This window comes from Bombyx mori, chromosome 1 (genome assembly GCF_030269925.1).
Source record: "Bombyx mori chromosome 1, ASM3026992v2".
NCBI lineage: Eukaryota > Metazoa > Arthropoda > Insecta > Lepidoptera > Bombycidae > Bombyx > Bombyx mori.
Window position 1 is genome coordinate 5,468,741 of NC_085107.1, and position 24,916 is coordinate 5,493,656.

The following is a 24,916-nucleotide window of genomic DNA, read 5'->3' on the forward strand; positions in this document are numbered from 1 at the left end:
TTTTATACTCGTAGTACTGATATATAAGGAATTACACAATACAGATACGCAATGTCATTCACACGAGAAAAATATGCCTATGTAATATTGTTTTTGTAAATTAACATGAATCGTTTTCTTTTATTGACTTTTATGACTCAGTTCGCGTGTGGTTAACTCGATATTTAAATTTCGATTTTTTGGGAATTGAATCTAAATTCAATAGTTCAATTCCTATAATCCACGAGAATCGTGTAATTATTCACATCTGCTATTCGCACAATGAATGAATAATTCAAAAACAAACATTCTTTAATCGAGACGAAGATAAAAGATAACAATTGTTTTTCTAAAACGCTTACTTAAGAAACGACGTGAAAGAAAAGGTCCAAATTAAATATAAAACTTTAATGATCTATTAAAATTTCATGTCCCTTTAATACAATAACACCTTCCGTTGAATTGGTCACAACAGGTGTTTATACGACATAAAACCGTTACATTCATTGCTAGTTAGAGTATTATTAGTTACTGTTGCTTGTACCGAAACATTTACTGTACTAACAGCTGATGTTGTATTTCAAAATCGACTGCTAATACAAGTGAATTAGAAAGTCGTTTTATTGGGCGACAAAAACCTTTATAGCGGAAATCGTAAATTAGGATTAATGTTAACGTGAAAACAAAACCCTGCGGCTACTCAAGATCAACTGATATCTTTGGATACTCTAAATATAAATAAATAAAATAATTATACTAATAATTAAAAAATATTATGTTGGAAATTTTAATAGTCGATAGCTTTTTTAATTAGGTCTTCCGGACAGATCTTATCAACATATAGACTTGGGTACTAAATAAAATATTTTATTCAATTGCACGCTATGGCCGAATACTCATGATTGATAAGTGATGCATAAAAACAGAGGCAGATCATTTAAAAACAAACGTGGATGGAAACGTTTTGCTTATTCTTAAATGGGAATTATGGTAATGGTATGTGTAGGTAACACAAATAAGATTACAATATTACCGTTGACGTTCACATCAAACTCAAGAAGAAACTTTATATGTTTATCGTTTTACGTACAATGTTATATTTTAAAGGTTGATTCCAAAATGAATGAATGAATGATTTATTTTATTTCAGACACCAATAAGTCCATATGTGTACATAGTATCATTGAAACATACTTAAAATTAACAAAACCAATCAAATAAAAAAGATACATTTATTAAAAGTAATAAATCAGTTGAATACATTTCAAATATTGTAAAAGAGTATCTTGAGGCAAATAACGGCGTAGCTGTCTCTATTGTTGCTAATATTCACGAGCCATTTTATCTATCGACTTCAGCCACTGGATCACCCGTGAGATTCGTCTGCGTTCGTGACCAGTAATAAACTATAACCTCAATCGAAAGTTATGTATCGTGTCTAAATCATATACGATTACAATGGACCTTTCTTACTTAGCATTTGTAACAGAGCATTTACGTCACAGCGAGCAGCGCTATAGCTTACTAATAGTTTAATTGGTGAGGCCACGGAACACTGTACTAGTAAACAGTTACGCATACATTTCAAACCGTTACGCTGTTGCTTCACGCTTCACTCTTGATTTAAGGGTACATTTGTCAATAATTGTAAAACAATAGTATTTATTTGATTTATATCAAAATCAATTAAATTATGTTTTTTACGATCAACACGCGGGGATGTTCACCAGTTATTATTCTAGGCTAGTTACTAGACTAGTCCGACTTAAAAAAAATTCTATACAAAACTTCGTCTAACAATTAAGAATACGACAAATAATAAACGAGCCAAAATGATCCAAATGATGCTCCGCCATATTGATTTTTAAATACACCATATAGGAAAATGTTTAACTTCACACTAAGGTTTTTCAAAATGTCCTCAAGAATAGACAGATGAACTAAGTACAAAAACTTTTGCCGATCAGATTAAAAATGCCGAATTAAAATTAAAACTGTGATGATGTTGCGATACAGACTGATGATCAAGACAGGAGTTACTTAGACAAGAAGGGTTTCATTTGACTACATAATAGAACATAAATAGCTTACAACATTTCTCGTTGATATAAAAAGTACCGATAATTAAAAAAAAATAAACATGTAGGTAATCAGAAAACGAATTACTGTTTTAGGTAAAATTCGGTGGTAAATGATTCAAACATTTCCAATGTAAATTTTACTTCATTACAAAACCGGTTTAAGCCGGAAACACACTTGATAAACTAATTATTACTCACTTACATAAATTGGAGAACTCTATTAACATGAAACCTCTTTTCTAACACCAGTTTCTGCCCTTGCCCATGATGCGAACGCATCGGATCTCATTGTTCGCCTTAATTAATAAACTGTTTATGATGATGTTATCAAGCTTGGGAAATGAGTATCCATTTAAGATGAAATGACTCGTTCATTAATATGTACAAATTTTTTTAGTACTACTACTCAAATCCTGGACTACCTACGTCCATGATATAGTATATTTGTATGTATGTATATACAAACTTGTAAATATTTTTGTAAACTGTGCCGCTAATCTTTTTTCTCCACTTGGCTTAAAATTGTATTCTTCACATTTCATTATACTCGCAGAGTGCTCCCATTTTCGATGGACCCTTATAAAACCTATTTTAAATTCACTACCTTCGAAGAAAAAAATACAAAGATTGGAAAAGAGTAATTATGTAATGACTAATAAAGTTTTCAATCGACTCATTAGTTTATCAATTTCCTGAAACTATTCATGTATTCCTGCTATACTCGACCTTGTGTTGATGTGACATAAACCTATTATTTCCTCGGAGGAATCATTGCATGACGTCATCAGGGCGCTGGTCGACTCACTATGAAAAATGAAGTTCTCACATACACTACTGTACACTAATGAGTATTCAGATTTATCAACAGATATCAGAGAGATTCTAAGAAGTCATTCAACAAGCAATGATAAATATTTATAATGCACTAGCTGCGTCCCGCGGCTTCAGCCTTGTCTTGCAATTCATAGAGTAATTATATCTAGTTTCGCATCTCCCTCAATAAAGGTAGATTAGATAGCGCTGAAGCAAAAAGGAGGAAGGTCGTGAATCGTTTCTTAGGAATACACGGTTTCATCTAAGCCATGATAATCCAATCAAACAATCATTTAGAACATATGGTGTGCACACACACATTCGTGGGTTTACATGATATACTAATTTGAATCCTAAATCTGATGTTATTTTTTTAAATCATGATGTAATAAAATATAACGAATAAGCAGCATGCAGATTTGTTAAAAGTAACAATAATATGGATTCGACCATAATTGCACATAAGTCACTGTGCACTTAATATTTTATGGCCTAAGAAAATAAGTTCATTTTTCACCTGAGCCCATGACTTTGCCGTTTAAATACGAAAAGATAATTGTAACGTCATATACTGTATATTGCGAAATATGTTTTTTTGTTTTTTCGTTTTTATTAAAGTAACTTGTAATAACCTAGATAATATGATACAAGACATTATTAGACCGAGGCCCCGACAAGGCCAAGTCTTTTTAGATATGTATCAGTTTTACGTTTGCTCTTATCACGGAAAATCAACTGTAAACGTGTTAATTATAAAAAGCTTCATATATCTCAGGTTATATAAAATCTTATGCAGTTTTTTTTTTTTGACGGTGCTATTATTACATTTTGAGCGCGATTTAAATACTTCAAGCAAGATGTTAAAATACGCAAACGTATTTATCGTAATATAATCGTGCTCATTACACACAGAGAGTACATTATTACACATTCATTTCAATATTTTTTGTTAATTTTTATATTTTTAAGCTCACATATCGTCACATTTATGCAATCCATGAATTTCAGTTTAATTTATTTTCTATTAATTTTCTATTTTTGTGTATCTGAAGTAAAGCTGTTGTATTCTTTGTACGAGGAGCACTGCTGCTTGAGATACAGGTTTTATCACCTAGTTCAAGCACAGATGCAAATTATGATTATGTTTCTACTTCTATGTTAACAATAAAGGAATAAGAAAATTTAAAAAAAATGTATATTCTTGTGGTACTTTTATAGATTCTGAGAGTGATACCGAGACGTTTCCAGAACAAAACACATAATATTTTATTATAAAGTACAAGTTAAATTACAACGAATTAAGTTAAAATGCAAGTAAATCTCATAGATTGGCTGTTGATGGCCAGATGACCTTGCTAAAAGGAAAAAAGACCCCAAGGGCGATCAACTTTTTTTCTATGATTGAAGGTTTACTGGTGGCCCGGAGGCTTTTCTAGTTTCACAAGGACAAGTGGGCGAGTAAGGGCTCAGCCCGAAGGAGCGGGATTTGCTAACAGCTACCCGAGCGCCTCCAAGGGAGACCTAATAATTCAAGAGTACCTGCTTCGTGAATGAATCTACTACCGGATGGGAATCGCGGCCTGCTATAATATACTAACTGTGTAAAATTTAATAGTACATATAATTAGTGATTTTGAATGTTAGTTTTGGCGGCACACAATAGTGTGGTGGAACAGTTTGATGATTACAGGACCATTCGGGAAGTCTACTATTTCGAACAAAAAAAGAAAAAACAATTATCAGAATCGGTTCAAGCATTCTCGAGAAATCGGTGAACATACGTAGATAAAAAATTGTGGTCGAATTGATAACCTCCTCTTTTGAAGTCGGTTTAAAAAGCGTGATTTTCGTACCTTAAATAGCTCCATAACATTCTATTATTCAAAAATATTTTCATTTTCTACGTAAGTGTGGAGGTTGGTAAAAATTTGCGTTGTGCTTAAATAATTAAACCACGCGGACGAAGTCGCGGGCAAAACCTAGTTAGTACATAATAATTAATAATAATAGTGTGGTTATTATGCTTACATACACAGTATAGGTTAAACTATAAAACTTGCCACTACGTAGATAATCTGGTTCTCCTTTCTAAGTTACTAAACAGAGAAACACGTTACTGTAACCTTATTATAAATGTCTACATACTCGTATAGTTTTGGAAATTGTCATTTCTGAAAACAAACCTGTAGTATCTCTGTTAATCAACTGTAATTAGCTTATATAATATCTCAATTAGCTTATACTTACGAGAAGTTGATTTTGTAAAGCAATTTTTCAACAATCTACTCTCTTATTTATTCAAATTCTATCTAGTTTTGTTTACTTGTCTACAGTATATTATTATAAGGTACGTGTGTATAACAATATGCTTACATACAGTGTTTAAAAATTTATCGATTTATCGAATACTAGTGAATTAAGTAAATAGATGGAACGCTCTCTTATTTTATTCCCACTTTTTTTCCGGATAGGAGGCCGGACCTCTTTTAGTTTCCCGAGTCCAGAGGACATGCGGGGTATGTAAAACTTGAGGGTCTGCAGATTTTGAGAGCAGACCGCATTATTTTCCCACTTAACCTAACCTCCAATTCTCAATTGAATGTAGGTACATTTATTGCTTTTATTGAATCTGAGTAATATTCCTAGTTCGGGTCTGCAGATTTTGGGAGCAGACCGCATTATTTTCCCACTTTCAATTGAATGTACATCGATTGCTTTTATTGAATCCGAGTAATACTCCTAGTTCGCGTTTCTAGCTAAGTCGTCCGTGTACAATTGGAGCTGTGTTTTGTAAACAATACTTAATCGTTCTTTGTTCTTCGCAAAAATGACAATGTCCATTTTTAAAGACTTTTTATTATTCGAAACGATTCTTTTGAACACATAATGCCTTTTTCTTATTGGACATTATTAAATTTCTATTCTATTGTAATACAAAACTAAATGGGACTAACATTCATTCTCCATTATAATCCGACTCAAACATTTAATACATGATGTTGTATATGAAAATTTAAGTTTAATAACATGTAATTTAATAATTTACATTTATTAGTGTGTTATTATTATTGTCTTATAGAATTTTAATAAAATTAAGACATATAAAAGTGCGCAAAATGGATTTTGTAATAATATCAATTCACTCAGGTTATTAGCAAACTTGAGATTAATAAGAAGCATACCATTTATTTTAATGTTTCCTGTTCCAATCTACAATCTTTAAGGATATTTTGTAACACGACTATATGGATTTTTGACTCGATTTTGTCAATTTTTCCTATACTGATCCAATACGTATCTATACACAAAACTAGTTGATTTAATTTAATCTATATTTCAACAAGTCAAGATACCAAAATGGCTCAACAATTCATTGGTCCTTATAGCTTAATTTCGTTCAACTGATTACTTTGTTTAGTATCTATTAAAAAGCATTCGTTTCAGATGTAAAATATATGTTAAAAAGAGTTAGTTTTCATCACCTGTACAAGAGAGATGTTAATAATCGAACCAAAAGATGAAATTTATTGCATAAAATAAATCGAAATCTTAAGATGTGATTTACAGTTCCCCGCTCGGTGAATACTATCTATCTATATATACTAGTGGTCCCGCAGTAGTCGAAATTCGACTATAATTAATTGGCATAGTAAGTTTGTACACTATTATGATTGTATTTTATACTTCTATAATCACAAATTTCGCCAAGGCTACACTATAAAAAATATTTACAAAGACAAAAAATATTTAATCTATTCTAAATTTGACAACAGACGTCAAGAACAAAAGTTTGACAATAAATAGTATGCATATGTGTGTGCGTCAAATACATGGTATGTGGTGTGTGTAATGTTTTCTTTATTGATTTAATGTGTCTTTTATGCATTATTTTAAAAAAATATTAGCATTGTGCACCTCTTCTCTATATTCTCTATAAGTGTGGAAATTTCATAGTCCTCCGTCCACGCAATTTTCGTAAAAAGGGATACAAAGTTTTTGCTTCACGTATTAATATATAGATATAAATTAATTGCTGTTCGTTAGTCTCGCTAAAACTCGAGAACGGCTGGACCGATTTGGCTAATTTTGGTCTTGAATTATTTGCGGAAGTCCAGAGAAGATTTAAAAGGTAGATAAATATGAAATTGCTCGGAATTATTTTGTTTTTCCTTTTTTATGTGTCCCCCCCCTGTCGGACGGATTCCTTTTGTTTGTTTTAAGTTTATTTTATACAATAGTTTAGGTCTTTTATTTATCGATTGAGGCACTACGAAGTCTGCCGGGTCAGCTAATAATAATATAACAATTAAATCAATTACTTTCAAAGAATTGTTTCAGTATCAAAATTATACATCATGCGTTTGTAAGTTAAATGAGTATAACAGCATTGTCAAACGTGAATAGCGCATAACTGTTACAATATGGATTGCTTTCATCAAGTATTTTATCATTGTCTTACTTTTTCGTCATCCTTATACGCACAATGTAAAAATAACGGTCCGACGTAATGTTGATGGTCAAGTCATCATAGCAGTAATACCCATACAAGAAACAGAAAAGCCTTAAATCAATGACCGACCACAAACAATTATGCGACTTAAACAGTGGCAGCACAGTTCTTTACCGTTCGTAAAGAAGACTGTAATTAAAATATGAGTTACTTGCGGTCTACCAACTGCGAAAACAATCCCGATACTAATTGTCGCATATTTTTATGTAATGCGTGTTCAGTGTGCCAACAATAATACAGCGGTGTCGGTAATTATTTCAACGGTTATTGTTTTGTCCTTTATAATGTACTTGTTTAGGAATTATAATTGTGTGGCCGGCTTTGTGTGCGTTTTAAAACGATTGACGGAGGGAAGTTTTGTGGAAATTCTGGAAAAGTGTCCTGAGCTCAATTCCTGATTCGTCGTTTGTTTATATACAAATAAAGTAGTATCTATCGGCTGTATTATTATATCACTTGAATGCGGTGTCATCTACGAATTGTTGAACTATGTAGTGTCGTTTGCAATGCATGTTTCCGAAACGATAGAAAGAGACAAACAGAGGTAAATAGTGCAGCGTAACTTTAGCAGCCCCATTTTTACAACATCGTCGCGTCGGTTTGTGTTTTCAATAGCCTTAAATTCCTAATTAAAAAAAAAACCATTTCCTCTATAGAAGAAGGCTAACAAATTATATCTTCGAAATAATTCACTTTTTTTCCTACCTATGCTGATAATCCTGAGAGTCTATATCAGCTTCTCCTTGACGTGTAGGCGAGCTCGCGGGGCTCAAACCGGAGTGTAGCTAACACTGGCATTAGCAAGAGCAGTGCTTCGCTGAATCTACCACCAGATCGGAAACGCGACCCACTGAGAAGATCCGACGCGAAACTCGGTGGGCTGTGTCTATGAACTAATTTACTCGCCGAGCCCTTCGTCGCAAGTGACGGGTTCGGCAAGTACGGTGACCGGTGCTTGAGGTAACTAAAAGCAACGTTAATGGATCGGAAGGATCCGCAATGACATGTTTAGGGAATAATTCACGACGGTCTATTTCTGCCGTGAAGCAGTAATGCGTTTCGGTTTGAAGAGCGGGGCAACCGTTGTAACTATACTGAGATCTTAGAGCTTATATCTCAAGGTGGGTGGCGCATTTACGTTGTAGATATCCATGGGCTCCAGTAACCACTTAACACCACGTGGGCTGTGAGCTCGTCCACCCATCTAAGAAAAAAATATTAAAAAAAAGAAACTAGTGATACTGAAGTAGTAGCTAACGATTAGGAAACTGAGGCGGCAATATGGGGACACTCCCCGGCTAGGTGATTCGATAATCCTCGAATTGTGATTGGCAAGAAATAGAAGAGGAGAACCGACGGCTCAGTGATGTTAACTGGGAGAGGCCTATGTCCAGTAGTGGACGATTGTGAGATGATGAGTGGGAGCAATGAACGAGCGATGTGTAGGATAATTCATTTTGGTACACCATGTGACATCTCTATATTCTAGTGGAGAGATTACTGATAATAATCTTGAATATGTTTTCTGATTTGAAGGAGATGTCATTTGCGGCTCACTGTCATTACGGTATGCCGTGATCAGCAACATAATAATATAACTGATTTTGAATTAAAACGCCTTTAATCTATTACTCACGTCTGTCGAACATGATCTCTTATGATCCAATTTCTCTTAAGACAATCAAAGAGATTCTACCATTGAATGTAAGTATGTTATAAAATAAAAAAAATACTTTTATGAATAAAACGGGAAACGGATATGACGAAAAATCAAGAACTATCCCATTCAACTTAATTTCGTGTTCCGTATGTCGCATCCGTTGGTCCTTACCCGGGAATCGAACGTGTAAAAACTCGGGCACTTGTACACGCCCCGAACAGTGTTCAGGGGGTGCCTTTTAGTTTTTTATAACTACTCGAGCTAACTTCCGTTTAATTGAATTTCCGGAAGCCAAGTAAGTGCATTTAAGATTGTTAAGCCTCATCACAGTTATGTCAAAAACTGGTAATTTTGGTTTAAACAAAAAAAAAAACTACCTTCATTTTAATTAAATAGGTACAGGGTAGTAGAGAATCGTGTGGGAATATTTATTTCGAATGTTTGATTGAATTATTTGCCTCTTGTTAACAAACTTTATAACAATATTTTTAACACATAACCTTAGCTTCCAATACTTCTGACTGAAAAAAAACTGTTCGCTGTAATTAAGCTGTAGTCTTTTCTGTGTTCGAGCTATTTCCAAATTGTGGCAAACTTGCCAGACAGACTTGAAAAAGAGAACAAAATTTTTAATCTGACCGCAGCGCCACTGTGAAGGTGACTATCCTCAAATACGGATAGTGACAGCATATCAGTCCTTGAATCAGTAAATTCGGTCCAGGCGTTTAGGAGGAGGCTTACAAAAACATCTACAGAATAATTTTAAATAAATAAAAATTATCGATGGAGCATTTTGGTTTATTACATTATTATCACTGAATAATGATTATTATCAGGTGAATATCGTATTTGACGCTCTTTGGAACTGAGAAACTAAAATATATAGCACATCAATTAACCATCACAGAATGGCTTAGACATATAATCTTTACGTCACCAACAAGAGTTTCATACATTTCATCTGTCAGAGATTTATAAACCGATTTCTATGATCCAAATAAAATCAAGCCCTCACGATATTAATTAGTAAAAAAAAGTAAACAAAGTAAAACTTATTTTAAAGTAAATATTATCAAAAAATATATACTTACATGTTTAAACATATTGCAGTCAAATATTATTGCTTCGCTTTATATTTTTAAGTCATATAAAATGAATACAATAACTATTATTTATAAATCAAAACGCGGCCAAGTCCTATCCCTAAACATATTATCCAATATCACATCAAAAGTAGACGTCTTCGTAATCATCAGCCTAGATACATTGTCTGCTGTGCTTTGGACAAAGGTTTCTCCCAACAGCAATAAGCATTGATAATATTTTAGAATGCTTGAATTTTTCGATCATTTTACATTTTTAATCGAAAAACAAGTCGGTTACGATGTCGTGTTGAGAAATTTAATTGCTGTATTTCATTTGCATATCTCTTAATGTACCGAATAAATATTTTCGTAAGATTCTCATATAAAAGCCATGAAATCTGCCTTCGAGGTTATCGACTCGTTTGTCTCATGACACTAACCTTAAAACGTTTAATTGCCTGGGAAAAAATACTTATAAACGATATCAAAATCCCGTGATATAAACACGAATGGATTTTTTTATTATTTATTCTTTTTAAACCCTTCAGGATCCATTACTGTTTATGCACTCAGTGATTTTTTTTTTATTGCTTAGATGGGTGGACGGTCTCACAGCCCACCTGGTGTTAAGTGGTTACTGGAGCCCATAGACATCTACAACGTAAATGCACCACCCACCTTGAGATATAAGTTACGTCTCAGTATAGTTACAACGGCTGCCCCACCCTTCAAAACGAAACGCATTACTTCTTCACGGCAGAAATAGGCAGGGCGGTGGTACCTACCCAGTTTTCATTAATTATAATTAAATTAAAAACCATCTAGGTTTGAATAAGGATATTAAATTTTGTAAAATAAATGTAAATTCGAGGGAGTATATATCTCGATCGACTTGTTCGACGCAAATCTGAATGTTAATATTTCAATTGACAAACCGATTTCATTATTTCCTTTCACTCGTGCAATTAAATCAATATAAAATATATTTTTTATGCGTCGCATTTCCACTTGCGAAGGATGTTAATAATCTTTATTTTTGTCTCCGCAAACGGGTTCTACTAGGTTTCTCTTCCGTTAGTTCATGTTAGTGTACAACGTCCGATTCTGCTTACTTCTGACTCGCACTGACACTGTTATTAGCCAACGGATGTTACGTATTTTCTGCGAAGAAAACGTATTTGAAAAGTAAATTATTCAGTTTCTTATGTTAAATGTTTTGCTGCAAAAGGATAAACGATGCTTTTGCAAGATTTTAACGAAATTGCTTTATTACAAAACTTAGTAAAATTTTAGTGACGTGGTATTTTATTATATATTCTGCGACTTTTTCTTGGTCTATTTGAATTCATGTTCATTTTGAGCATCACACTTAACCTGTTATAATGACTTTTATAAAATAAATACAAATGAATTACTTAAAAAATATGTGTTAAAATATTTCCGTTTAGCATCCATGAGCTATGATTCTTGTTGAGTTTATACATCTATGTGTATATCATCTATTATAGTATTTGAAGGTAGGCGTACGCTAACACGGCCAATCTGTTTGATGCCTTATCTCTTGTTGAACGGTAACATCGACTTTACTGTCTATATAGGACTTTAATATCCGCTTACAATTAAGTTCGACTACACATCAAAACAATAATGATTCAATTACAACTTTTAGTCAAAGTCACACTCAAAACTCTGCCGATAATTAATGCATTCAGAGAAGGTTCGGCAAAAAAAAACAAAAAAAGATTTAAATCTAAAACTATTAAAATTTCAATAACTTATAAGCTATATCGCGTCGTTTGAATAGCAATCAACAAAATACTCTTAGATACGTACCGTATTTTAAAATAGAACTACAATCTTAAAAAAACATAATTTATCAATAAAGTTTTAAATATAAAATTAGGTATGTAATGTTTCTAGATTTTTTTCGTTTCTCACGGTTCCTAAAAATAATGCGTGTATGTACATAAATATGTATGTGTATTCGTTACGCGAATACTGATTTAAGAAAAACTTAATTTAAAAAATAACTAGCGACCCGCCTCGCTTCGCTTCGGAAACTGTAATTTATTATTGATTTCTCCACTATTTAATGGATGTTATTATACATATAAAGTAATATAAACCTTACTCTTCAATCATTCTATGTATTAAAAAAAACCGCATCAAAATCCGTTGCGTAGTTTTAAAGATTTAAGCATACATAGGGATATAGGGACAGAGAAAGCGACTTTGTTCTATACTATGTAGTGATAATATTAATCTCAAAAATTTAATTATATTTTGTTTGTTAAGGTCAATTCATTTCTATATATCGAAGTGTCAACGACAACCATTCAAATATTCCATCAGGCAGTCGGTGTATTTACGCATAGAACACGAACAAACAAGGCAAAAATCGTTGTTCTTAATGTCTGGTTCTGTTACGTTGTTGGGCAGAGTACATAGCCTATCATACCATAGTTATCATTTTATGATTTTGTACCATTTTTTATCCTTTACTCTGCATAGCATAGCTATCAGCGACTGTGGCATTCTAGTCACTAATAGCTAGCTAATGCTAGTAATATAATTTTATTTTATTTGTTATATATCTTAATACAGATAATTCTTCTACCCGTGTGTATATAAGTAAACTCCTCTTAAACGGCTGGATCGATTTTGATGAAATTTTGTTTGTGTTCGAGAGGGTTCGAGAATGATTTAGATTCACAATTAAATTTTTAATAATTTTAGTTTTTAAATTTGTCAAAGTAGTCTAGATTCTCATAACGTATCCAAAAAAGTTTGAAAATTTCTCATTTAAGACGTGTATACATGACAACGTATTTCGGGCCTGATAGTACGAAAATTAATACAAAAAGAGTAATCATAATAAAAGCAAAGTGAACTGAGTAGCGGATGGCAGATTATATTCCCAAACATATGTATCTATTGTGATTTATTAAAACTAGAGGTCCCGCAGTAGTCGAAATTCGACTATAATTAATTGGACTTGTAAGTTTGTACACTATTATGGTTGTATTTTATACTTCTATAATTACAAATTTCGCCAAGGCTACACTATAAAAAAATATTAATAAAGACAAACAATATTTAATCTATTCTCAATTTGACACAGACGTCAAGAACAAAAGTTTGACAAGAAATAGTATGCACGCATGTGTGCGTCAAGTACATGGTATGTAGTGTGTGTAATGTTTTCTTTATTGATTTAATGTATCTTTTACGCATTATTTAAAAAAAAATATTAGCATTGTGCACTTCTTCTCTATATTCTCTATAAGTGTGGAAAATTTCATACTCCTCCGTCCGCGCAATTTTCGTAAAAAGGGATACAAAGTTTTTGCTTCACGTATTAATATTAAAATAGTTGACGTTATATACTGTTTGAAAAAAAAGCGATTGTAGCTGAGTTGGTTACAAAAATAATTAATTACCACAACATATTAATAACAAACATTATACTTTAATAGCAGTTTTCGTGTAAAAACCAAATTATTACGTATATGTATCAGCAACTGTGCCTCCTCAGAAACTTACGAAGCTACGAATCATTTTGTTCTATATTTATTTAGAATATGACCTCAATTGTAAACCGCATGTTTGTAAATAGCATTACATTCATTAAATGTTTTGATGCATTCAATATTTTCCTACCTACACTGTCACGTTAACTGGATTCACAGAGAAATCTAATAAAATTTTATTACATAGGGAAAACTTACCTTATATGTTCGCATATACAGCGGAAAGTATATTTAATATCAAATGGAATAATGGTGACCATCACATACCGAAAATAATGAGTCACAATTACAGTTTATCATCAACTCGAGATCAAATTGATTGAGTTTCTAGCTCTCGTGTGGACTCAGTATGTATAATGAAAAAGTCGATTCAATATTTCCTAAACGGCAACTTAATGGAAATTAACCAGTGTATGCACGACGGGTAAGTCACGTTTTTTTTTTATTGCTTAGATGTTTGGACGACCTCACAGCCCACCTGATGTTAAGTGTTTACTGGAGCTCGTACAACGTAAATGCGCCACCCACCTTGAGATATAAGTTCTAACATCTCAGTATAGTTACGTCTCTCTTCATGAGTAAAAAAAGGCAATCCTTCTCTTATGGCGTTTTTGCAAGCCCATTTAGATTAGGTATGTGACTGATACTCAAGCTAATACTGAGACGGAATATTTAGGTATAGTCGCTTGGAGTTCGCCATAGCTTTGTATTCGATTCTTCTCTTTCCTGTTAGATAGAAGTTTTTCTCTGGTAGACTTAAATAAATAAATAAATATTTACTAACAAACGTGGCGTACGTTAACTGTTCCCGTGCTAAGTTCGTAAAGAACTTGTATTACAGGTACCAGATAACGGAAATAAATGAAAGTTTTTTATTATACACATACATCTATTTAATAAACATCCATAACTCTGGAAAAGACCTTTTATATTTATCATACAATAGACTTTATTACTATCTTCATTATTATGAAAATTGTGTACGCATTCTGCGGACCACTACGTCGTGAAATGCATCTAATAGACGTCTTCAAAAAAACGAGGTAAGTACTCAATTATTGCGTTTCTCTTCTTCTAATTAAAATTAAAAATCAAATTAGAAGAGTTACAAATTTAAAACCTGTGAGGCTAGGCACAGATCAAAATGGTGGATTAATGTTAATTCTTGGGCATATCAGAACAATGGTCCAGTCGCCGAGAGAATGCCAAAAAATTTACATTTGACATAATGATTATTGATTTTAATGATAAGTACCTATTCGTTAGTAGGACAAATAAGCATTTATTTAAAATGCCCTTTGAATTACAAGTTACATCATTAGATCGATCACGGACACATTCTTTCAGCCGCCGGACTTTAATGATAGAAGGATTCGGGGAGTAGTCAGCGGCGGCTACGATAAGGCGATTATCATGACGTACATCAAAACTACAGACTTATGGGCAACTAAGAAAGTAACATGATACATAATAAGATGTAGACATTTTTAACAAAACATGATAAACATTTCCACTTTCTTAATTATAGCCAAAGATATGACCAACATCAGCTTGTAAAGTTCAGCGGATTGGGCTGAATAGATGAGAACGATATGTACTTATAGATTTACAAGGTTGATTTTCTGTATAGGGTTTTTCGTCGTCTCTCTTGGCACAGAAGTGTCTCCTAATTGATCGAATAGCATTACCGATGCTCATGTTTGTACTTGTTAATACTAATTATTGTTTTTAAAGTATTTGTTTTCTCTGTACGATTTCTGGCCATTTCTTGGCTACCAGAAATCGATTATTTGTGACTCTGCGCAACCCTATAGCAGTCCTAGCGTACCCCGCTGGTACATAGGGCTCTCACCTATCGTTGTCTACACTTTACTGTTTTGCGCTTGCTCTTTAACCCTTTCAACCCTATGGTATATACTAATCCTGAATATGAACTAGTTTTAAGTTTGTCGATAGGTAATCGACGTGTGACGTGTACCAAAATCATAGACAACAGGATAGGAAATTAATGATTAGTAAGTCAGTTTCTAGTAAGAAATAAGATGACAATTAAAATTAAGTTTTATACGCTGTTTCATATTACTTCTTGGTTCAATGATCGAACTCCGATATTAATCACAGACAATTCGACATTTAGAATCATTTTGTGTATTCCTATTTCTCTTTTGTTTAAAATCAAGTTTAAATCGTTTAGAAAAAAGAAATGAGAGTTCTAAAGCTCATTGGCTGGAAAACAAAGAAAAAAATTGTATTCGATGGTTTTGTTTTTGCCTATTTATATACAGATACTTAGGTTATTATTTACTCGAAAGCAACATAACCTTGAAATTAGGTTTAGCAATTCCAGTTGCCAATTTTTATGTATCAATTCGTTATAGAAGTCGTCAATCAAAATGTATTTGATGCAACTTTTACGTTTCAGATACCGACAAACATATTGACAGTCTGTGACGTCGTCAGGGTACGGCTTACGGCCCTATCTCATCAAATAAGAAAATGTATGAAAGATCTACACGAATACTGTATCACATTTATCCACTTTGTTATTTACAAATGTAACGACGATAAATTTTTTATGATGTAAGTTCATAGGGTAGGCATAATTTTATTTTTACCTACATTATGCGCGCGATTGCTTTACTACGCCTGAATAGACTGGATTGTTGTACCGACTCATATCATTAGGCATTCAATATAAATCCAAAATGTTAACTTAACATCACAAAGTTATAGATAATTTGAAATTCAAGGAAATTTATATATTACCGATTGCTGTTTATAATCATACTTTATATTATGATGTATTATTATAAGGTTTATTATAATTTTAGGATCGTCTTGGACGAAACGGGGCAGATTTAACGGCCGTAGTTAAAGACTACAACGCGTTTCCACAGAGCAGTTTGTACTGTCTGGTAAACAAAATATACTTCTACATAACATTGTAAAATAAACCGTATTAAACTAGATCTAAAATCGTTAATTCGTTAACCTCAAATGTACAATATTCTTCAAATGTCAATTGTTCACGTGATCCTGATGTATACGAAAAGCACTGCTTAATTCATAACGTGATCTTCCAAGAAAAATATACCGGTGCTATCGCAATAAACAAGATTGCCTCATAATTGGAAACTTATTTCGGTGCTTGATGATCAAGTTTTACGTGAACCACCGTTATTTTAATAGTTTCGTTTGAGCCTTTCCACTCGGACGCTAGATAGAACGGTTCTGCGGGATGTGTTTATCCATTAGTTTGTCACTAGACCGAGCACCGCGTGTTACGGGACGACTAATGTAACAAAACACCAAGAAAGATTATAAAAACGCGAAACTCGTTTACGTTCATGTGAACCTGCCGTTTTCACTTAAGACGATAGTATGTAAAGCAAAATAAAAAAAAAATATATTGAAGGCTCACCTCTCTCCTGTATCTCGGCACGGACCAGCGCCGCCGCAACCACCACAAACACAAACAAGTTCCACATAATGTCACAGTCACAAGCACTCGACGAGGAACATGCTAGCAGACCCTAACACATTTGGCACCGCCGACACGAGTCGACACGTCCGCCTCGCACTCCAGCGCAGCCTGTATGACTGGCAAATGGCAATGACTATTCCTCTGTCCGCAGTCGCGTCGCTTCGTGTCGCTTGCGCACAGCCTCGCCGCTGCGCAAAGATTATTCATATAGACGTGCCACCCTAAACGACCTAGGTGAAGCGTTAGTTGAGTGAATCCTTTTAAATTTTCAATGACGTTATTTTACAATGATTAACACGCGGCGAGAGCGCATTACATGTGACTGGCGCCTTGAAGCGATTAATTTAAATTACGTTTTCATCAAAAACCATTCAAGTTTCGGTTCGCATTCACTAAGGACTCTGTAAATATTGCTGGCACCAGTGGCACCTATAACTCCGGCCATGGAATGCATGTTATGCTTACTGGAATAGAAGAGGTAAAGTTTAGTTAATAAAATGACAATTTTAATCTCAGTTATCAATCAAGAACCGTATAAAATAATTTGTAAGCTTTTTATTTGTGTTTTAATCAAAAAATTAAGAAACATTTTGTAGTACGTATCAATAATAAATGAACGAATTTCTTTGGAAATATTTAGAAAATAGTTTATCAATCATTTTCATAATGCGTAATAAAAGTTGACTCTTGCCTTCTACATTACAATTAAAATAATCGAGGTAAGGAAATCGTTGAAACTACTAATAGCTTTTGGTGCGTTTTAACTGTCCTCTCTACGTCTTAGCTACTCTTTGATGAGGCGGACAGTGGCGGAGCGAGGCTGAACGGCGCGTATGGCAGGTAATTCTCCAGGACTATGAGGGGTGGACCGGGACAACGGGGAGGCGGGGGTTCCCACAATGCACTTGCGTTTCTGATGAAAGAAAGCCTCACGTGTTCGCTCCCATACAATGGCATTCAGGAGTTTCAATTCTGTTTGAATGAGCTTGAGAGAGAACGCTGCCGATCTGCTTTTGACCGGCGCATCGGAGTCATTTGACCCATTCGTAATACGTGCTTATTTAAATTTACTTTTTTTTTTTGTTATAAGTGCATGAGGAGGTTTGGACAAAATAATTATTGTGGTTTTAGATGGTATACAACTTTTTTGTAAACGGTTTTTTAATAAGGTCTCTTTTAAAGGGTAGCTGCAATTTTTAGTTATCCGGCTGTTGAGTTTTGGAGCTGAGCTGTATTTTTATAATAGCTACCTATACTGATAGCCTCGAGGGGCTGTATCAGCCTCACTGAACGTGTAGGCGAATCTCACAAGGCTCAACCTGGCGAGTTAGCTAGCCCTAGCAAGCTATATCACCATCGACATGAAATCTCCGTGCTAAAAAGATATCTTATCCTTTGCGAGGTGTATTCGTTTCGAGCCATTATGCCGGTGTTTCTTTATTTTAGAAGTCGTCGTGGCCTAACGGATAAGACGTCCGATGTATTCGTGTTGAGCGATGCACCGGTGTTCGAATCTCGCAGGCGGGTACCAATTTTTCTAATGAAATACGTACTCAACAAATTGATGACTCACGATTGACTTCCACGGTGAAGGAATAACATCGTGTAATAAAAATGAAAGCCGCAAAATTATAATTTGCGTAATTACTGGTGGTAGGACCTCTTGTGAGTCCGCGCGGGTGGGTACCACTGCCCTGCCTATTTCTGCCGTGAGGCAGTAATGCGTTTCGGTTTGAAGGGTGGGGCAACCGTTGTAACTATACTTGAGACCTTAGAACTTATATTTCAAGGTGGGTGGCGCATTTACGTTGTGGATGTCTATGGGCTCCAGTAACCACTTAACACCAGGTGGGCTGCGAGCTAGTCCACCTACCTAAGCAATAAAAAAAAATATATTCGAATACACAAATTAGTTACACGACGAAGGAATTGCACCATGCAATAAAGATTAAAGACACAAGGAAAATAAACGGCCTTATTGCTGGTACCGAGGCATCTAGTGAGCCCAGTAAGGCCGGATACCACCACCATATACCGCGAAGCAGTAGCGTGTTACGGTTTGAAGAGCGGGGCACTTGTACTTTAAAATTGAGACTTAGAACTCATGTGTCAAGATATGTGGCGGCATTGATGAGCGTCAGTAACCACAGGTGGGACGTGAGCTCGTCCGCTCATCTAAGCAAAAAGTAATCACGTTTTGCTTATACAAAAAAAAAAAAAAACATCAACTTCTACATTCGTGATGTTTTACGGAAGCAATGGCCTCGCAAGCAAGCGAGAATTGTTTTGATTTCAATTGCTTTGTTACGAGAATAGGAATCGACACATACATACCAAAAAATAAAACAACTAATAAGTACACTAAACGAAAATTATCATACAAAAAAATAAATAATAATTTAAAAAAAACTAACAAAATACGCTTTTATAGAAAATTCAACTAAAAAATAGAAAATTAATTTTAATTAATTTGAATTAAAAATAGTTTAAGAAAAAATGATTTTATTGTAAAAAAACGTTTTGAACGGGTCAAAATCATGTTCAAAGATTCCGTTACAAACATACATACGTCTGAAGCTAATAAAAGAGTAAACGGCCGTCTGGTGTAGTCGTAAGTGACATGGTCACTACACAAGGGGGTCGCGGGTTCGAATCCCGCCAAGGGAAGATATTTGTATGATAAATATAAATGTCTTTCCAGGGTTATGGGTGTATATTAAATATATGTATGTGTATAATAAAAATATTATATTTATTTCCGTTATCTGGTACTTGTAACACAAGTTCTTTACGAACTTAGCACGGGACCAGTTAACGTGGCGTGATTGTTAGTAAATATTTATTTATTTATTTATATTTATAATAATGACTTGCGGCAATCAAACTGTGCAAGTTTACTGAGTAGGTTAATACAATAGTGGCGTATCTCGCTGTTAGATCAATGGGGTGATTGTGAATATTTTCATTAAAATGTTGTGATCTCCGATGGCTGATAATTGAATACATAACAATAATATTAAGAACGCCTTTATATCAGGAATATAAATTTATAAACAGCGAAACACCACTAGCAAAAAAAACTACGCTTAGATTGAAATGCCATTTCAAGGTTTTACTAATGTCGTTTGTATGTCCGCACTTTTTCCATCCAAGCCTTCAATCGAATGTCTAAGGGCTTTTTCATACCATCGGAATACATTAGACGTAGATTACTTGCCACTCTGTTTAATGAGACTGCTGAGATTTGTGCCCACACATGGAACTCTCAAGAGATTATAGTACACTGAAATAAAAAAAGTTCGGACACAAATAATTAGTGAATTTATTCAAGAGTCCAAAACACTACAAGAAGTTTTAACATAAAGTCATATTATAGTTTGTAGTCAATTTATAAGTGTAATAAGAGGATCATTAAATTTATAAGGATATTTTAATTTTGCTGCTGATTGATCCACAGCAGTGGAGTTCATACTGTAAGGTTTGTTGTAAAATAATTAAAATAAAATTGATCATGTTAAAGTTAAGGCAATTTTCAGATTGCCAAATAGCAACACTGTTGGTGGTAGCAATGCCAGTAGTGGGGTCGTGACATAATAAAAAAGGCGATAGTCTGAAAAAACGGGACAGAAAACAGTGTATTGAGTAGTGAGCAGATACCTAAAGATCGGACAAGTGGAGTTACAAATAAAGCAATACAGAATTAAGTGAACTACTGCAATCTGTGTATTATTTCCTGACTGTTGGAAGCCGAGTCCTACAATACAATTTAGTTGAATGCGATGAGCTAGCTCTTTTTGGCTTTCTCGGATCCTTTCTAATATTTCCATAAATAGGACTTGCAATGGACTACACTCCTCCGGTTTTTGCGATTTATCTTTTATCTTATAAATATGATTAAAACTAATCTTGGCAGTGGACAACAGCTTGAATGTACTCTTGAAGTCTCCGGAATCAATAAGCGACCAAGTTACAGCGGTTTTCATCAAGGGTCTCTGTCGTCATTGGCAATAACATACATTAATTGTACGGTACATTCGAATTTCGAACTGGAAATTATCAGAAGCCATTTTTTTTATCTCGAACGAAAAAAATAATGACAAAACGGCGTTAAATTACCATTTGACACTGTATTTTTTGTTCGATTGAAAATAAATTTACGTGATCCAGTCACCGCTTTCATTACCTACGACTGTGGATGCATTACAATAGAGAAGTAATTATATTGGTGGATATCGTGTAATGTTTAAGAGTACTCACGATTTGTAATTTACAATAGGTACGCATTTTATCGCATTTAGATACGCCAAAATAGCCACGATGTACAGAAAAAGTAAATGAGGAAAATTAAACTTAAAACTATTTTTTTTCCTCCCTGTGGTAGCTAAAGGTAGGGCAGCTCGCGGGCTCAACTTGAGAGAATTTGCTAACACTAGCCCTAGCAAGAGCTCCGCAGAATCTACCACCAGATCGGAATCGCGAGTCACTGAGAAGATCCGGCGTGAAAATCTGTGGGCTGTGTCTATGGGCTAGTTCGGTGACCGGGGCTTGAGAGGCCTAAGAGCGCCGAGAGTGCATCCGGGGGATCCGACAAGATAAGCTTCGGGCGACGGCGGCTTTGCCTTACCCCGTCGCGGTCGGATAAGGGCTGCAGGACCAATGAATGCTTCGCAGAATTTGCCACCGGATTGGAAACACGACCCGCTCAGAAGATCCGGCGAGAAACTCAGTGGGCTGTGTCTATGGATTAATTTACTCGCCGAGCTCTTCGTCGCAAGCGACGGGTTCGGCGAGGACGTTGATCGGTGTTTGTGATACCTAAAAGCACCGTTAATGGATCGGGAGGATCCGTAATGAAGTGATTAGGGCGACGTCGACTGTTTACCATTGATCGGTTCACAGGATCGGGTATGAATATAGTCTACGATATACCTAATAAATTTAATTGTAAAAAATTAAATAGAAAAACCGGAATGCATTTAAAATGGTTGCAGGGCGCGTTGGATACGTATCACCGCCCTGCCTGTTTCGACGTAATGACGTGCTTAGGGCGGGTTACTGTCGTGGCTATTTGTAGCAGCGTCTTTTACAGATAGCGAAGCAATGATGCAGTCAAGGAAAGGTAAAGGTAAGTACTTCTTACTATTCTTCGTATAACGACATACATAATCATTTCTGAATTTTCAATTCCATACAGAAAAAATCAAAGTGATGATTACTTTAACAAGATCACGGTCTAATAGTTCTTTTTCATCAGTATTACGAAACTTTAGAAGTGCTTGATAAATCACAATGCTATTCTCAGTTCTTATTAATTAATTCAATGACAATAAAACGTTTAAATGCACGATACGTTTTTTTTTAATTACCACTATTTACACTATTGCAACAAGAGTACGGATAGTAGGATCGAGTTTGATATTAATAATATAAAGACTGTGAAGTATCCGATACATTTTGAAATTTAAAAGGTAGTTTTAATTTGGTGCACACCTCGTGAAAACCCAATACTAAAATTTCCTTTTGCCTAAATATTTGTAGTTATCTTATCGTATGTTTCTGACGAAATGGTCGTGGTTCACGGATCGATATAAGATGATCCAAGATTGGTTGCGGTTTCTCGATCGAAGGTTCAAATTTGCATATTTCAATGTTCATCTTTACCATAATCAGAAACAACAGGGCACAGCTGAGAACTCTCCTCAAACATTATTTGAAAAGAGACATGTCACAGAGCTCAAGAAATACCTTCAAAAGAATTTCATTCCCAAGCAGATTGTTACGCGGCAAAATAATGTTGGGAAGACACTGTAGATTAACGCAGTTGTTTTAGGTAGTATGAATGTATACTACCTACGGTGGCGGACGGTATCATGGTAAAAACGTGATGACGAAATCATTTCAAAAACCTTCTTAAAACACTTCCGTTGGATAGTTCTTGGGTATTAAAATTGACGCTCATGTATATTAACTAGTGTTTGCTCAATAATCGAATAATAGAGCGTAATCAACAACAATTTCAGATTTACATTAATTTCATATATTAAAAATAAAAAAGACGCTTTTTTAATGGCAGTTCTTCGTGTTAAAAATGAAATATTAAAAAAAATAGTTTTTATTTTTATTTTTATTGCTTAGATGGATGGACGAGCTCACAGCCCACCTGGTGTTAAGTGGTTAATGGAGCCCATAGACATCTACAACGTAAATGCGCCACCTACCTCGAGATATAAGTTCTAAGGTCTCAGTATAGTTACAACGGCTACCCCACCCTTCGAACCGAAACGCATTACTGCTTCTCGGTGGTACCTACCCGTGCGGACTCCCAAGAAGTCCTACCACCAGTGATTACGCAAATTATAATTTTGCGAGTTTGGTTTTTATTACACGATGTTATTTCTTCACCGTGGAAGTCAATCGTGAACATTTGTTTAGTACGTATTTTATTAGAAAAATTGGTACCCGCCTGCGGGATTCGAACACCGGTGCATCGCTACATACGAATGCACTGGACGTCTTATCCTTTGGGCCGCGACGACTTACAAAATTCACGTTATTAACACTAAATCTCGTCACAGGCTACTACTACTGATAAAAAAAATCGCTTGACGAACAAAAGATAAGTTATGGACTGTTATTATTTTGATTTATATTACTAATTTTAGAGAACCACCATTTGTCTTTCTTTTATTCCACTTTATGTTTGTAGATAGGTGGTGGCGCGACGCGTTAACACACTTTGATATTTTATTTTAATCGCGAGTATTGTATGTTTGGAGAATACATTCCCGATCCTGCAGACAAAATGGAAAGCAGTCGACGTCGCCCCAAACACGTCATTTCGGACCCTCCCGAACCACTAACGGTGCTTTTATGTACCTCAAGCACCGGTCATCGTTCCCGTCGAACCCGTCGCTTGCGACGAAGGTCTCCACGAGTAAATTAACCCTCAGACACAGCCCACTGAGTTTCTCGCCAGATCTTCTCAGTGGATCGCGTTTCCGATCCGGTGGTAGATTCTGCGAAGCACGGCTCTTGCTAGGGTTCGTGTTAGCAACGTCATCAGGTGTGAGCCCCGTGAGTTCACTTACTAGTTAAGGTTACGCTAATATAGCCTCTCAAGGCTCTCAGATTAGGTAGGAAAAAAGGAAGAGAATTTTAGCAAAAGGGCTAACTGTAGTGACATCTGTGGTAAATTTTATAAACTAAAACAATTATTGGAACTCCATTGAATCTTCTCAGCAGAGAATCAGTTTATACAGTAACTGCTAGATGGCGCTATAATGAAGTTAGAGGTAACGTTAATTTATGTTTCCAATTTCATTATTTTTCTTGTTAAACTAAGCCATAAGGTCTAAAAACAGAGACTAGATATGACTTCCCTCTCTAATTAAATCTGTCTTGTGGGGGCCGATACAATAAATTAACTATATGGTGATAGATATGAAACGCCTTCATAATAATCTATACATATAAATAAAATTAGAGTGTCTGTTTGTAATATTGAATAACCGCTTTTTACTACATGCATAATATGAATATATATATAGGTACATACACCAAAGTAACATTTTTTACAATTTTGTCTGTCTGTATGTCTGTCTGTTTGTTCCGGCTAATCTCTGGAACGGTTGGACCGATTTTCACGGGGCTTTCACTGACAGGTAGCTTATGATATAAGGAGTAACTTAGACTACTTTTTTTAGACTAGCTTCGCCCCGCAGCGTCACCTGCGTTACGACAATAACCGCGGGTAACATCGCGGGACTCAACTATT

The 24,916-nt window shown here is 34.8% G+C and overlaps 1 protein-coding gene across 2 annotated transcripts in view; it reads right to left on the minus strand.

Annotated features, from left to right (window-relative positions):
- LOC101741679 (epidermal growth factor receptor) overlaps nt 1-17,282 on the minus strand; it is a 132,076-nt gene extending 114,794 nt beyond the window's left edge. Inside the window, exon 1 of one of the 2 annotated variants that reach the window (XM_038014145.2) lies at nt 17,080-17,282. In XM_038014145.2, coding sequence (XP_037870073.1) covers nt 17,080-17,146 — 67 coding nt within the window. In that variant the 5' untranslated portion in view covers nt 17,147-17,282. The remainder of the gene's footprint in view (nt 1-17,079) is intronic. The other variant, XM_062668320.1, reaches the window with a different exon arrangement.
- Between the last annotated feature and the right edge of the window lie 7,634 nt (nt 17,283-24,916).